Source organism: Lepidochelys kempii, chromosome 1 (assembly GCF_965140285.1).
Source record: "Lepidochelys kempii isolate rLepKem1 chromosome 1, rLepKem1.hap1, whole genome shotgun sequence".
NCBI lineage: Eukaryota > Metazoa > Chordata > Testudines > Cheloniidae > Lepidochelys > Lepidochelys kempii.
The window spans coordinates 115,405,165-115,417,857 of NC_136380.1; the positions used below are offsets into that span (position 1 = coordinate 115,405,165).

Sequence of the window (12,693 nt, forward strand, 5' to 3'; positions counted from 1 at the left end):
AAAATGGAAATGTAGGGAAAGAACCCTGGAAGATGTTTAAATTTGAGGAAACATATCTTCCTCTAAGAGTGTGGGATTTATTTACTGTACTGACAACAGACCAAAATAACTGAGCACATTGAAACGCATTGTCTTATAAAATCCACCAAAACTGGGTGAAATCAGGCAATCAGTTTTTAAGAATGAGTAAAAAGCCCTTGAAAATGTAATCTCTAATAATGCAGTGCTTTGAAATGAACTCCGCTATTGCAATCTCTGTCTACCCAAGCAATAGAAAAATGCTTATTTTACCAAAAGACTTTAATTCTAACACTTCTACATACTGTACTATTAAGTAATTATAGAAGCCCATTCCAAATAGGCTTCTGTGCTAGGCAGTTTCTTTCTTCTCTTTGTTTATAAGAAAAAGCTACTATTAAAAAAAAAAAAAAAAAAAAAAGAGGGGGGGAAGGGGGAGAGAGAGGATGCGAGTGAGTGAGGCTAGGGCTCCGCTCAATCCGATACAGACCTACAATTCTTAGTTACAGTAGAATAAATTAGGTTAATAATCGTCGTAGTTGACACTTGCTCCATGCCTGAAGGTGTGTGGGTTTCGGGGCCCAATAGGTGCATCTTCATCGTAATGGTGCTGGTAGTAGCCGCCATAATATTCATTGCCACCACGTCCCAAGTTTGTCCAGTAGGAGATGTCGTCTTCAAATTTCTGCAGACAAAAGGTGAGAGAGAATGCATTTGTATTCTAAAGCCACAATCATTTTTGCAAAAAACAAGGGAAAATAAAGTAATGGGTTCTTCTGGTTTGTTTTAGGAACGTTAAGCCTTTGCTGCTTTGAAAAAAGGTAGGTTTTTTAAAAAAAATCATTGGGCCTTCCAAAATGATTGCAGTAAACAGATTCCAGCACAAATCCAGGATCCGGACTCCAGCAAGAGACTGCTGAATTGGAATTCATTTGCAAATTGGATACAATTAACTTAGGCTTGAATAGAGACTGGGAGTGGCTAAGTCATTATGCAAGGTATCCTATTTCCCCTTGGTTTTTCCTCCCCCCCTCCTCAGACGTTCTTGTTAAACCCTGGATTTGTGCTGGAAATGGCCCACCTTGATTATCATACACATTGTAAGGAGAGTGATCACTTTAGATAAGCTATTACCAGCAGGAGAGTGGGGTGGGGGGAGGTATTTTTTCATGATTTGTGTGTATAAAAAGATCTACACTTTCCACAGTAGGCATCCGATGAAGTGAGCTGTAGCTCACGAAAGCTTATGCTCAAATAAATTGGTTAGTCTCTAAGGTGCCACAAGTCCTCCTTTTTATTTTTTACCTCTTCTTTATATTAGAGCTGGGACTGTGTGGCTATAAATATGTCTATTCTGCACTTTCAGTGATCTCTCAGTTACAGCTTTGTGCAATATGCATAGGAACTGGAACTCTGTTTCACCCCAACATTCCTACAAATTAACTATTTTTCTGGATACTGTCATTTGAAAGGAGGCTTGTCAAATGCCTTCAAATAGTATACACTTTAAACTTTCTAATTAACTTAAAATGTAGCTATTTAGTGGTCTAACTTCCCTTGAGTTCTACAGAAGTTAGGTGCCTAGGTACCTTTAGTGCTCATGCAAATTAGAAAGTTACAGCACTGATCAAAGTTACGTGATTTAAAAGCCTCTACCCACAACTGCCAATGCTCTAGCCGGTATTCAAATTCCTTGCCTCTTCTCAGAAGAATGCCAATCATGCCAAACTATGAGTGGATTTGTGATTTGTCCAAACACCCAAAAGTAATATACTGAGACCACAATGCTCATTTCAACACTTGTAACTTTGTTTGGTGTATGTCTCTCTTGCATACACACTCTTCCATGTAAACCAGATGACAATTTCATTAAATTGAAGCCCAACGAGATTCAAAATTTTGGAATATGTTTTCTTGATAATTTTTTATGAACAGGGTTTTAAATCAAGCTATCAAAAGTAACTACTGGGTTTGCATTTATCCGTCACAATTTATTATTCTCTATTTTCAAAAGGTGCGAGAATGTCAAATGTGTGGAAAAAAAAAGGAATAAGCCACTTTTTCATTGATATGTATTCTTAGTATCACTATGTTTGCACATACACAAAGTCCCCATTGCTACGGGTAAGACTAGTACTCACCGCTTCATCAAATCCCAGGTAGAGGAATTGCTGATACCACTGCTGTACGTCAGGTTGAGTCCTGTCCCACAGCTGGCGCCTCTGGCGTTTCAGGCTGCCTAAGAACTCCTTGGCCGTGTGTTCTTTCACTAACACCTCTGTTTTAGCAGGCGCAGGAGCTGAAATGAAGTCCCCAAATGACATGCCAGTAATTTTTTTAATCAGCCCAAAATGTATGAGCCTAATAATGCCTTTAGCAATAAGTCACCACCTTCGTGCTTGGCTGTACTCTGTTACTATTGCGTGCATAGTAGTAACAATAACCCACACAATCAATCAAATAGAATAGACATTGTCAGTTTACTTCATTCTGGATTTTGCCCATCTCTCTCCCTCAGCCCCATAAGTCTCCAGACACCACTTGGATTTGAAACCTGGTAACAGTTGACTCCACTCCAATTTTAAGTAGCTTGGCTCAAACTTTCTTCAAATTATTAAGTGATCACATGCTGAAGGCCATGTTTTCAAATCTAACCAATCAGGAACTCTGGATTTCTTTTAAAGGAGAGTACAGAGAACTCAGAGATAAAGCTATGAAATGGCTACTTCCATTCACTTCAAGTTATCTCCATGAGTCTGTGTTTTCAGCAGTGATTTCTGTGTAAACTAAACACAGAAATCGTTTACATTTGGAAAACAATTTATGTATGATGCTATCAGAGATACAACCAAATGCTGCGTCTGAAACAGGCCCATTCTTCTCATTAAAATCTGAGGCTGTGTCCGAACATGCCAAGAAATCCATATTTTCAAATTACAATTTTTAAAATCCTGGATTAGACCAGATTATACAATTAACTTGTATGTAGTTTAATAAAGTCACAAAACCATCAAAACTCTAGTGTCCTGAGTTGGTTAAAAAATAACAACAGAAAATGGTATTTGGCTGTGGGGACCTACCAAGTTTTAAAATATCTGTAGGGAGGCTGCAGTACTCAAATGTTTCGGAACCAGGGACATAGTCAGTGGGGGTCCCCTTGCTGGTGAGAACTATAACTGGCCATACATGTCTTCATGGTCTCTGCAACACCTTCTCATTCTCCACACCACTCCCCTTGGGCTGGCTACTAAAGCTCCTCCCACAGCCACACCACTCCAAATCCCTCCTACTGCACAGTGGCCGGCCAAGCAAGCACAGCTGTTGCTGCACTGCTTCGTCTGCTACAGGGGATGCTGTGGCAAGGAAGGCCAGAAACTGCTTCTTCTGCACTGTCCTCCTAGCTTGCAGCCAGTGCTGAGACCGGAGCTAGAGAGCACCTGGAAAGAGGATCTCAGACCCTTAGTGCAGGGCAGTGGGGCGGGGAGGCATCACCACTGCTAGCAGGAGTAGTGTACGAAGATACTGAGAAACCCAGAAGAAGATAGGAAGATTCCCCAGAATCTGGGAGTAGCAGGCATCAGAGTCCTATCTGAATGGGGGGAGGTGGGGGCGGTCTATGGTTCAATCACAGAGCAGGTTGGCAGCTGGTAAGGGGCAGGGGCTGCAGCTTTGCATGTGTTTCAACTGGCCTCTCCATCTGGTACAGTCCTGCTTCTCCCCACTCCAGCTCCCCCAGCCATCACCTTGGCTCCTAATGTTGGCCCACTTCAGGTCATTTGCACATTAGGCCCTTTTTTAAAAAATGTGCCTTGGCGGGGGCGGGAAGGAGGCACAATCAGGGCCAAATCAGTGTGTTCACCTTTACCAGGAGTGGAGACAAAGGAGAAAAAAGTGTCCCAAGCAGCTTTAACTTGTTCCTTTTCTGCTCTGCACTTGCCATCACAGCAGAGATTGGTGCTGAATCACTGCTCCTTGGGGAATCTCAGTGTGACTCTGACAGACCCCGGTCATTGGCGGGCAGGAGCAAACCTGGGACCGCTGGAGCTAAATGCATGAGCTTCTACTGCATAAGCTAAAAGCCAACTGGCTGTTAGCGAAGGCTGTCGAGCAGACTCATTAATTTCTCTCTCTCTAAGTGGTCTCCATGCCACTAGATGGGACAGAACAGCACACCCAGGAGGTGTGTGGGTTACATCTGTACCTACAGGCTGGAATTAATGTAACTTGTGACTGCTCTGTGATATGGATGCATCTCTTGGCGCCTGCGTGCATGGCACTTTGACGTTCAGGTGTGTAGAACAGAATGTAGGTACACTGGGCCCAAGATCTTTTTTTTCCTGTTGGTTTACTATCTATCTGTTATGGAGATGATCCCTTCTTGCGTCAGTGTGATGACTGTAATCCACATGTTGTATTAACAAGACGTTTATCCGTTTCAGAGCTGACAGGCAGGTGTAGGCACAACTAGGGTTCCCAAAGTTCTAATAGCAGAAAACTGAACACCCTTGTCCTGCTCCTTGAGGCCCTGCCCCACTGCTTTGACGAGGCCCTGCCCCCACACTCACGTCATCCCACTCATCCTCCCCCACCCTTGTTCACTAACTCATTTTCACCGGGAGTGGGCAAGGGGGGGTTGGAGTGCAAGAGCGGGTGGGGGCTCCGGCTTGGGTGGGACCAGAAATGAGGGGTACAGGGTGCGGATGCGGGCTCTGGGCTGAGGGAGCAGGTTGGGGTACAGGAGGGGAGTGAGGCTCCACCTGGGGGTGTGGTCTCTGGGGTGCAGAAGGGGGCTCTGTGCTGGGGGGTGCTGCCAAGGGGTTCTGCGGGTGGGAGGGTGTACAGGCTCTGGGCTGCGAGTGCAGGCTCCGGAGTGGGGCAAGAAATGAGGGGTTCAGGTCATGAGAGGGGGCTCCAGGCAGGGCAGGGGGGTTGGGTGTGACATTGCACTCCATATGTTTTATGGAAATATGTTTATAAGTGTGAATATGATGTAACTAAAATATGCTTCATGCAAAAGGTCTCTTGTAAGGTATCATTACAACGCTTATGATCTACTGAGTGTGTTCATCCTATTTGTTTGCATGTATTATTTCTATGTCTGGAGTTAGATATAAAATTTGTATTACTGCTGTAAACATGTTAAATGGAAGCCATTAAGGGTGCTTCAGAATCAATGACCGGTGAATGGGTTTGTTTATCTGCAAGCCTTCCTGTGTTGGTGTCTTCCAGCTCCTAGGTAATGAAGAAGGAGGTCTTACAGTGACATGTGATCATGTCACCTGAACTGGAATCCATCTTAAACCTGGTACTTTTCCCATTTAGAAGGATAGGTGTGGATCCAGAGAGACACACGATTCCTGCCTTGTGCCAAAGTTATAAAAGGGGGGGGGACAGAACAAGGGGGGCTGCCAGTCATGAGAAATCCCCTAGTTATGAGCTGAGCTGGAGCTAACAAGGACTGCACCAGGGAAAAGGATTGGGCCCAGACTAGGAAGAAGTCTAGTCTGTGAAAAAAGCTTATTGGACATCTCTGTGGGTGAGATTTATCTGTATTCAGTTTCTTAAAGTATTAGGCTTAGACTTGCGTGTTTTGTTTTATTTTGCTTGGTAACTTACTTTGTTCTGTCTGTTATTACTTGAAACCACTTAAATCCTACATTTTATACTTAATAAAATCACTTTTGTTTATTAATTAGCCCTGAGTAAGTGATTAATACCTGGGGGAGCAAACAGCTGTGCATATCTCTCTATCAGTGTTATAGAGGGTGGACAATTCATGAGTTTACCCTGTATAAACTTTATACAGAGTAAAACAAATTTATTTGGAGTTTGGATCCCGCTGGGAGCTGGGTGTCGGAGATAGGTAACCTGCTGAGTGGTTTTCAGTTAAGGCCTGCAGCTTTGGGGGCACGGTTCAGACTGGATCTGTGTTGCAGCAGAATGGAGTGTCTGGCTCAACAAGTTAGGGCTCTGGAGTCCCAAGCCATCAGGGAAAATAGGCTCAGAGGTAGTTTCAGCACATCAGCTGGCAGTGCCAAGGGGGAGGAGGGGCCTCTGTGACCGAACCCATCACAGTGGGCTCTGAGGTGGGGGCTGAGGATGTGGGGTTTGGGATGCAGGAAGGGGCTCTGAGCTGGGATAGGAGGTTGGGGTGGAGGAGGGGTGTGAGCACCAGGAAGGAGTTTGGGTGTGGGAGGGGGCTCTGGGCTGGGAAACGGGGTTGGGGTGTGGGAAAGTATGCGGGGTGAAGGCTCCAGGTAGCACTTACCTCAGGCGGCTCCCAGGAAGCGGCAACATGGCCCTCTGGCTCCTAGGCGGAAGCACAGTCAGGCAGCTCTGTGTGTTGCCCCCGCCCAGAGCTGCCCATGCTGCTCCCATTGGCTAGGGTTCCTGGCCAATGGGAGCTGCAGAGCCGGCGCTCATGGAGCCTCCCTGCCCGCCCCTACATCTAGCAGCAGGAGGTACATGTCACTGCTTCCGGGAAATGCACAGAGCTGGGTAGGGAGCCTGCCTGCCTGCACCGTTTTGCTGCCGACCAGACTTTTAATGGCCCGATCAGTGGTGCTGACTTTAGCCACCAGGGTCACTTTTCGACCGGGCTTTCCTAATAACCCTAAAATCAATAATACATGTGTTGTACTTTAGTACATAGAAGTGTCTCTGACAGGTGTTTCTGTCCATGCGCCTTAGCTTTCATTGGAAAGATGGGTGAGTGAGCTAATATTTTTTATCCGTTAGCATTTTCATCTGTTGCAACTGCATTTAAACCTGCTTAGAAAGCTGAGATAACAATTTTGCAGTTTGTTAAGGAGGTTTTACCTTCACGTTTTTGAAGCATCAGCTTAAGTATATTCCCTCTTGAACCATCTAGAAGAATAAAAATAAAGATTAAGTACACTCTTTAACTATGCACCTTGGACAAAAAATAGTAACTTGAAAAAAAATATGAAAGGCATAACTCCTGGATAGTGTGCTAACAAATCAAGGTCCCATTAGTATCTGTCCTAGCTCCAGGACTGACACTCAAGTAGAACACACGCTATGAGAAGGCCTTTATGATTCTAACGTCTTTTCACAAGGGTGCTCGACACTGAAACCTGATATCACCTTATCTCATGCAACTGCTCTATTTTTTAGCAGATCAAGACTTCTTCATGGTTTCAGAACCAGGACGTAACGTCCATGTTGCTGTCATAATCATGAAAATTTCTGTCACAGAATAAAAAGCATATTAGCAAGCAGACTTGGTACAATTTTCCTCTTAGCAAGTCTTTAAACATTTCAGAACTTAATCTCGCTAAAACAATTTCTCTGTAGGAATTGTAAACCTCTTAGTCAAAAATATCAGGTGTTTACATTTACACACCAGCGTATTTTAATATCCTGCCTTTTAATACCCAGTGGCATTCACCACTGTTTTAAAGCCTGCCCATAATGGGATAATTGTTCTGGAAACACCTTCTCTGTTTAAAAGCAAAAATGAAACAGGCTGCAGTATTTACTTTATGCAAATACAGTTGTAATATTGGAAAATGTTAGTCCATGCACTTATTGGGTCATTTTTTCTAAGCATTTTTTTTTAATTATATCTTACGGACTTGATCCTGCAGTCCCCGCTCAATCAGAGTTCCCATTGACTGCAACAGGCTGGGTAAAAGCTGCAGAATTGGCCCTAATATTTAGGAGAGTTGGCAGGCAGTATGTAAATATGACAACAAAATCCATTGACTAGTCTATTTTTGTCCACATTTTAACTAAGACTTTTGAACTCTCCATAATCCAGTAGCAATTCAGCACAGCAAAACTCATCAAGCAGCTGCACTATTCACTTTTTTTATTAACTAGCTTGGCAGAACAAAGAGAACATTTAGCAAGCTTATGGGTCTGAGTAATTTTACATTTCCTTTAGCATATCTGATTCTCAGCTTGCATAACTAGAATGCCCAGCTCCCAAACTTGTTAATTTTAAATAAGATGATAGGAAAAAATCTACAAACAGACCCAGTCTTGATCCTTGGACCTTTAGACTCCTTTAGCGCAGCAAAAGCTGTGTTATCCGGCACTTTACCAAAGCTCTAGAAAATGGCCTTTCTCATATCTCCCAATACAAATTAAAAGTCCAGTTGGCATGAGCCGGCAGGCTCCCTATCTTGCTCCATGTGGCTCCCCAGAAGCGGTGACATATCCCTCTTGCTTCTAGGTGGAGGAATGGCCACGGGGGCTCTGTTCGCTGCCCCTGCCCCAAGCGCTGGCTCCGCAGCTCCTATTGGCCAGGAACCATGGCCAATGGGAACTATGGGGGTGGCACCTACGAGTGGAGGCAACATGCAGAACCACCTGGCCACACCTCCGCCTTGGAGCAGCAGGGACATGTCGCCGCTTGTGAGGAGTCACCCAAGTTGAGCGCCGCCCGGATCCGGCACCCCAAAAGCCCTCCTATGCCCCAACCCCCTGCTCCGAGCCCCCTCCTGCACCCAAGCTCCCTCCCAGAGCCTGTGTTCTGCATCCCCTCCCACACCCAAACTCCCTCCCTCCATTGGTAAGTATAACTCTTAGTTAACCGGAATTTTTGATTAACCGGCACCCCCCATTCCCCCAACATGCCAGATAACAAAGCTTTTACTGTACAATTTTGCTAAAATGAATAATGTGCTTGTCATCTAACATATCTCACTGAACATAAGGACAATTTTTTAAAGAAAATGAAAGGCTTGGAGCAAATGGTTATGCCCGTGAACAAGTGTGGGTGGAACTGGAAAAGTGAAAGAGAAAAAAAATACCCTCCCATTTTTAATTCTCCTTTTAGTTTCAATTACAGCAGAGCTCTTCTAGATTTCATCATTTTTTAATGCTGAATATTGCAAAATGAGAGGCATTTTCCCCTGGGTCAGATTGTCAGAGACCCTGGGGTTTTTTTGCCTTCCTCTGCAGCATGGGGCACGGATCACTTGGAGGTTTAAACTAGTGTAAATGGTGGATTGTCTGTAACTTGAAGTCTTTAAACCATGATTTGAGGACTTCAGTAACTCAGTCAGTGGTTAGCAGTCTATTACAGGAGTGGGTAGGTGAGATTCTGTGGCCTGCCATGTGCAGGAGGTCAGACATGATGATCATGATGGTCGCTTCTGGTCTTAAAGTCTCTGAGTCTATAAAGTGTGCATTATCTATAAAACCATTCGCTTCCCTGTGGGCCCTGAGCAACTGGAACGAGAGTTGTCACAGTTATTCTTTCCCACTGAGATGGTAACTGAGAAGTGGGCTTGGTCCATGCTCGCTGAATCATGAACTCCCCCAAAGTTTGAGGTCAGGATTCAGGGCAGACCCCTGTGTGTGACACTGCAATACACAAAGGGAATCCTTTAGCCCCAGAGAGAGGCTTTAATTACAGGAAAATTCAAAGGAGTGGGGTTACTGGGTCTCCCTCTAGCTCCCTTCCCCACTGAGCAGCCATTCTCTGGGCATGGGCGCCCATTGCTGAGTGTCTGGGGATCTTCCCAACATCCCCACTCACCTCCCTCTCCCCTTGGTTCCCGCCTGCATGGCACTGCGCGTTGCTTGCTGCACCAGGTACGCCGCGTACTCACCGGGAGCCAGGCAGACGAGCAGGAGCAGTGCTAGGGCGGCCAGGGGCAGCACCCTCCGGCAGGCCGACAGCACCATGTTGGCAGGTGGCAGCTGGAGAGGGGTGGACGCAGTGCAGCTTTTCCACCTGCAGGGAATGGACAAGAGGGGGGGCTCAGGAGACAGCACGACATGGACAGGGCTGGCCTGGACCCCAGGCCATATGCCCCTGCAGCAGTTCAGTCAGCGCCTCTCCCCAACACAGTGCCCCCAGGTCACCAGTCAGCTGGGATACGCGCAGCACAGCACCCCTGAGGCAATGGCCCTGCTCCAAGCATCCCCTCACCCTGCCAGGGGCCATGGCCCTGACTCCTCACACCACACTTGGGGCAATGGCCCCAACTGCTTACCCTGCCCCTGGGGCATAGACGCTGTGCCCCATACCCATCACACTGCACTCCCCCCTCCCCACATCATGCTGGATGGCACTGGCCTTTCACCCCCTCATCCCACACCCAGATGCAATGGCCCTGTACCCCACCTGTCCTCACACACCACAGAGGGGTAATGGCCCTGCACCCCAAACATCTCACACCATGTAGAGGGCAATGGCCCTGAGCCACCTGACTCCCCTTCTCCCTCCCCACCACCACACAGGGCAGAGGGGCAATGGCCCTGCACCCCATAGAAACAGCCATATCGCTTCACCCCACACATTGCACCCAGGGGCCAAAGAAGCTTTGGATTCATACAGAGCCCTGCAGGGGACAGTCCCCTACACATTGTGTACGTGCAGCAGCAATGAGCACCTCAAAACCAGCTGTGGCCTATCATAAGGATTAATAATTGCCATTGGTAATGCACAAGAAAGAAACCCTTCTATGCTCAGGGGGCACATTAGCTAGGGAGCTAAACGTCTAGCTCAGCAGATAATACTTGTGGTTGTGCCCATGCTGTCACGGGTGTGTAAGAAAAAGCCAAAAATGATTTACGCACTTTAAAATTGGCTCATAACACCCAGTGAAGAGTCAACTGGGTGACATTCAGACCCAAATGAGCTCTCAGCCACGCTTGTAGCAGTTTCCATCGCTTCATGTGACTCAACAGACATTCCAGGCTTCAGAGTGGCACACACAGAACGGCGACAATCCTGGAATCTAATGATAGCGCTGGGTTCTCTAGCTGTGGCATCTAAACATTGTGATTTAATTATTTCTATAGACCTTTGAGCATTGCTATAGACATTTCTAGTTAAGTGCAAATTAATTCAACACAGCCTCCCACATAGCAGTGGTAGATTTGTTTAAATAACCAAGCTTATAAAAAGGCTGCATACCAGGTGCTAGGACGCTTCAAAACAGGCTAAAAGATAGCAGACTTGAGCCGTTAACAATTACCTGTATGAATAAAGTTACTCAGTGAGGAGTCCCATTGAAAACTATGACAGGTTTCAGAGGAACAGCCGTGTTAGTCTGTATTCGCAAAAAGAAAAGGAGTACTTGTGGCTCAAATAAATTGGTTAGTCTCTAAGGTGCCACAAGTACTCCTTTTCTTTTTATTGAAAACTATTTCCTTCGATTACAAACTCCTCAGAACAGGGACTTTGTCACCCTATATGTATGCAAAAAGAACAGGAGTACTTGGGGCACCTCAGAGACTAACAAATGTATTAAAGCATAAGCTTTTGTGGGCTACAGCTCACTTCATCGGATGCATAGAATGGAACAAATAGTAAGACGATATACATATATACCTACAGAGAAGGTGGAAGTTGCCATACAAACTGTGAGAGCCTAATTAGTTAAGATGAGCTATTATCAGCAGGAGAAAAAAACTTTTGTAGTGATAATCAAGATGGCCCATTTAGACAGCTGACAAGAAGGTGTGAGGATACGTAACTTAGGGAAATAGATTCAATAGACTCACACCTTCTTGTCAACTGTCTAAATAGGCCATCTTGATTATTACTACAAATCCTGCTCTTTTTGTGGATACAGATTAACATGGCTGCTACTCTGAAACCTGTCATTTTATATATATATGCTAAGTGTCATGCACTCCATTCGTATTATGCAGTAATAATGCATTTAAATTTGAAATCTTAATTCCAAAGCAGAGGGATGTAAGCAATTTGAAACATGTACTACTACTACCTGCTGCTCCAAATCACACCAGGTATTTCTTTACAATCATTATAATGTAAAACAGGCATGTCAGTCTGCACAATAATGCCAGAACGCTAACTTTATGGAAAAATGACTAGATAAAGATGTCTGGAAGAAAATACTCAAGTCTGAGTAGGAAATTCCAATGTATAATATACAGAATCTAAAACAAGGTGAAGAAATGTTGTTATAATCAAATGACACATTCAATTTATATTAGAATCGTATCTGAAATCAAACAAAAATGAATTTAGCTATGTTAATATCAAAAGAAATATTTGGTTCATCAGTATGCTGTGCACTACCCTTTTTTAAAGAGAGTTCATAACCAGAGATTTTCTCAGTATAACAGCATTTAATATGCATTTGGTTGTCAAGTTTTCAAGGCTCTGATCAAAACCTACTTAATTATTCAATAAGGGAATTCTTTCTGTATGCAACAGTCTCTCTTCTGTACTGTACTTAGCAGCTGTTATGTGTTAGTTTGCTCCTTTGTGATTTTGTATCATCTTTTCCATTTACAACCAGTCAACACTGGATGTACAATTGTGGCTTTGGTATTTGGGCATATTTTCTGGACACATTGTAGCCTGTTTTTTTTTTATTTTCACAAATATAACTCACTATTGTGTGTCAGCAATTCATACAGAATTAGAAATCTTGTTATATGAGATATAATAAAAAATAGACGCTGGTAACTCTGTCATTTTTTTACAGGTAAAGACAGATTCTCCTTTGGTGTAAAATCAGATGCAACCAAACGGTTTTACACCAGCTGATCTATAGCTTTATTATTTTAAAGGGAAATTGTGGAAAAGACAAAAGTTGCCATACCATAAAACCATAAAAAGTTGCCATACCATAAAAAAAAAAAGTTTGGCATGGAATGCCCTCTGGAGCCTAAGTAATTGACTTGATGCCGCTTGATTACTGAAGAAAAAAAAATGAT

At 44.4% G+C, this 12,693-nt stretch overlaps 1 protein-coding gene across 2 annotated transcripts in view; it reads right to left on the reverse strand.

The window, feature by feature from the left end:
* Positions 1 to 282: 282 nt before the first annotated feature.
* Positions 283 to 12,693, reverse strand: part of ECRG4 (ECRG4 augurin precursor) — a 65,701-nt gene continuing 53,290 nt past the window's right edge. For both annotated transcript variants that reach the window (XM_073351158.2, XM_073351148.2), the window contains exons 2-5: positions 9,603 to 9,727; positions 6,838 to 6,885; positions 2,160 to 2,317; positions 283 to 703 (exon numbers count right to left, since the gene is read on the reverse strand). In XM_073351158.2, the coding sequence (XP_073207259.1) occupies positions 542 to 703; positions 2,160 to 2,317; positions 6,838 to 6,885; positions 9,603 to 9,678 (444 nt within the window). In that variant the 5' untranslated portion in view covers positions 9,679 to 9,727 and the 3' untranslated portion in view covers positions 283 to 541. The remainder of the gene's footprint in view (positions 704 to 2,159; positions 2,318 to 6,837; positions 6,886 to 9,602; positions 9,728 to 12,693) is intronic.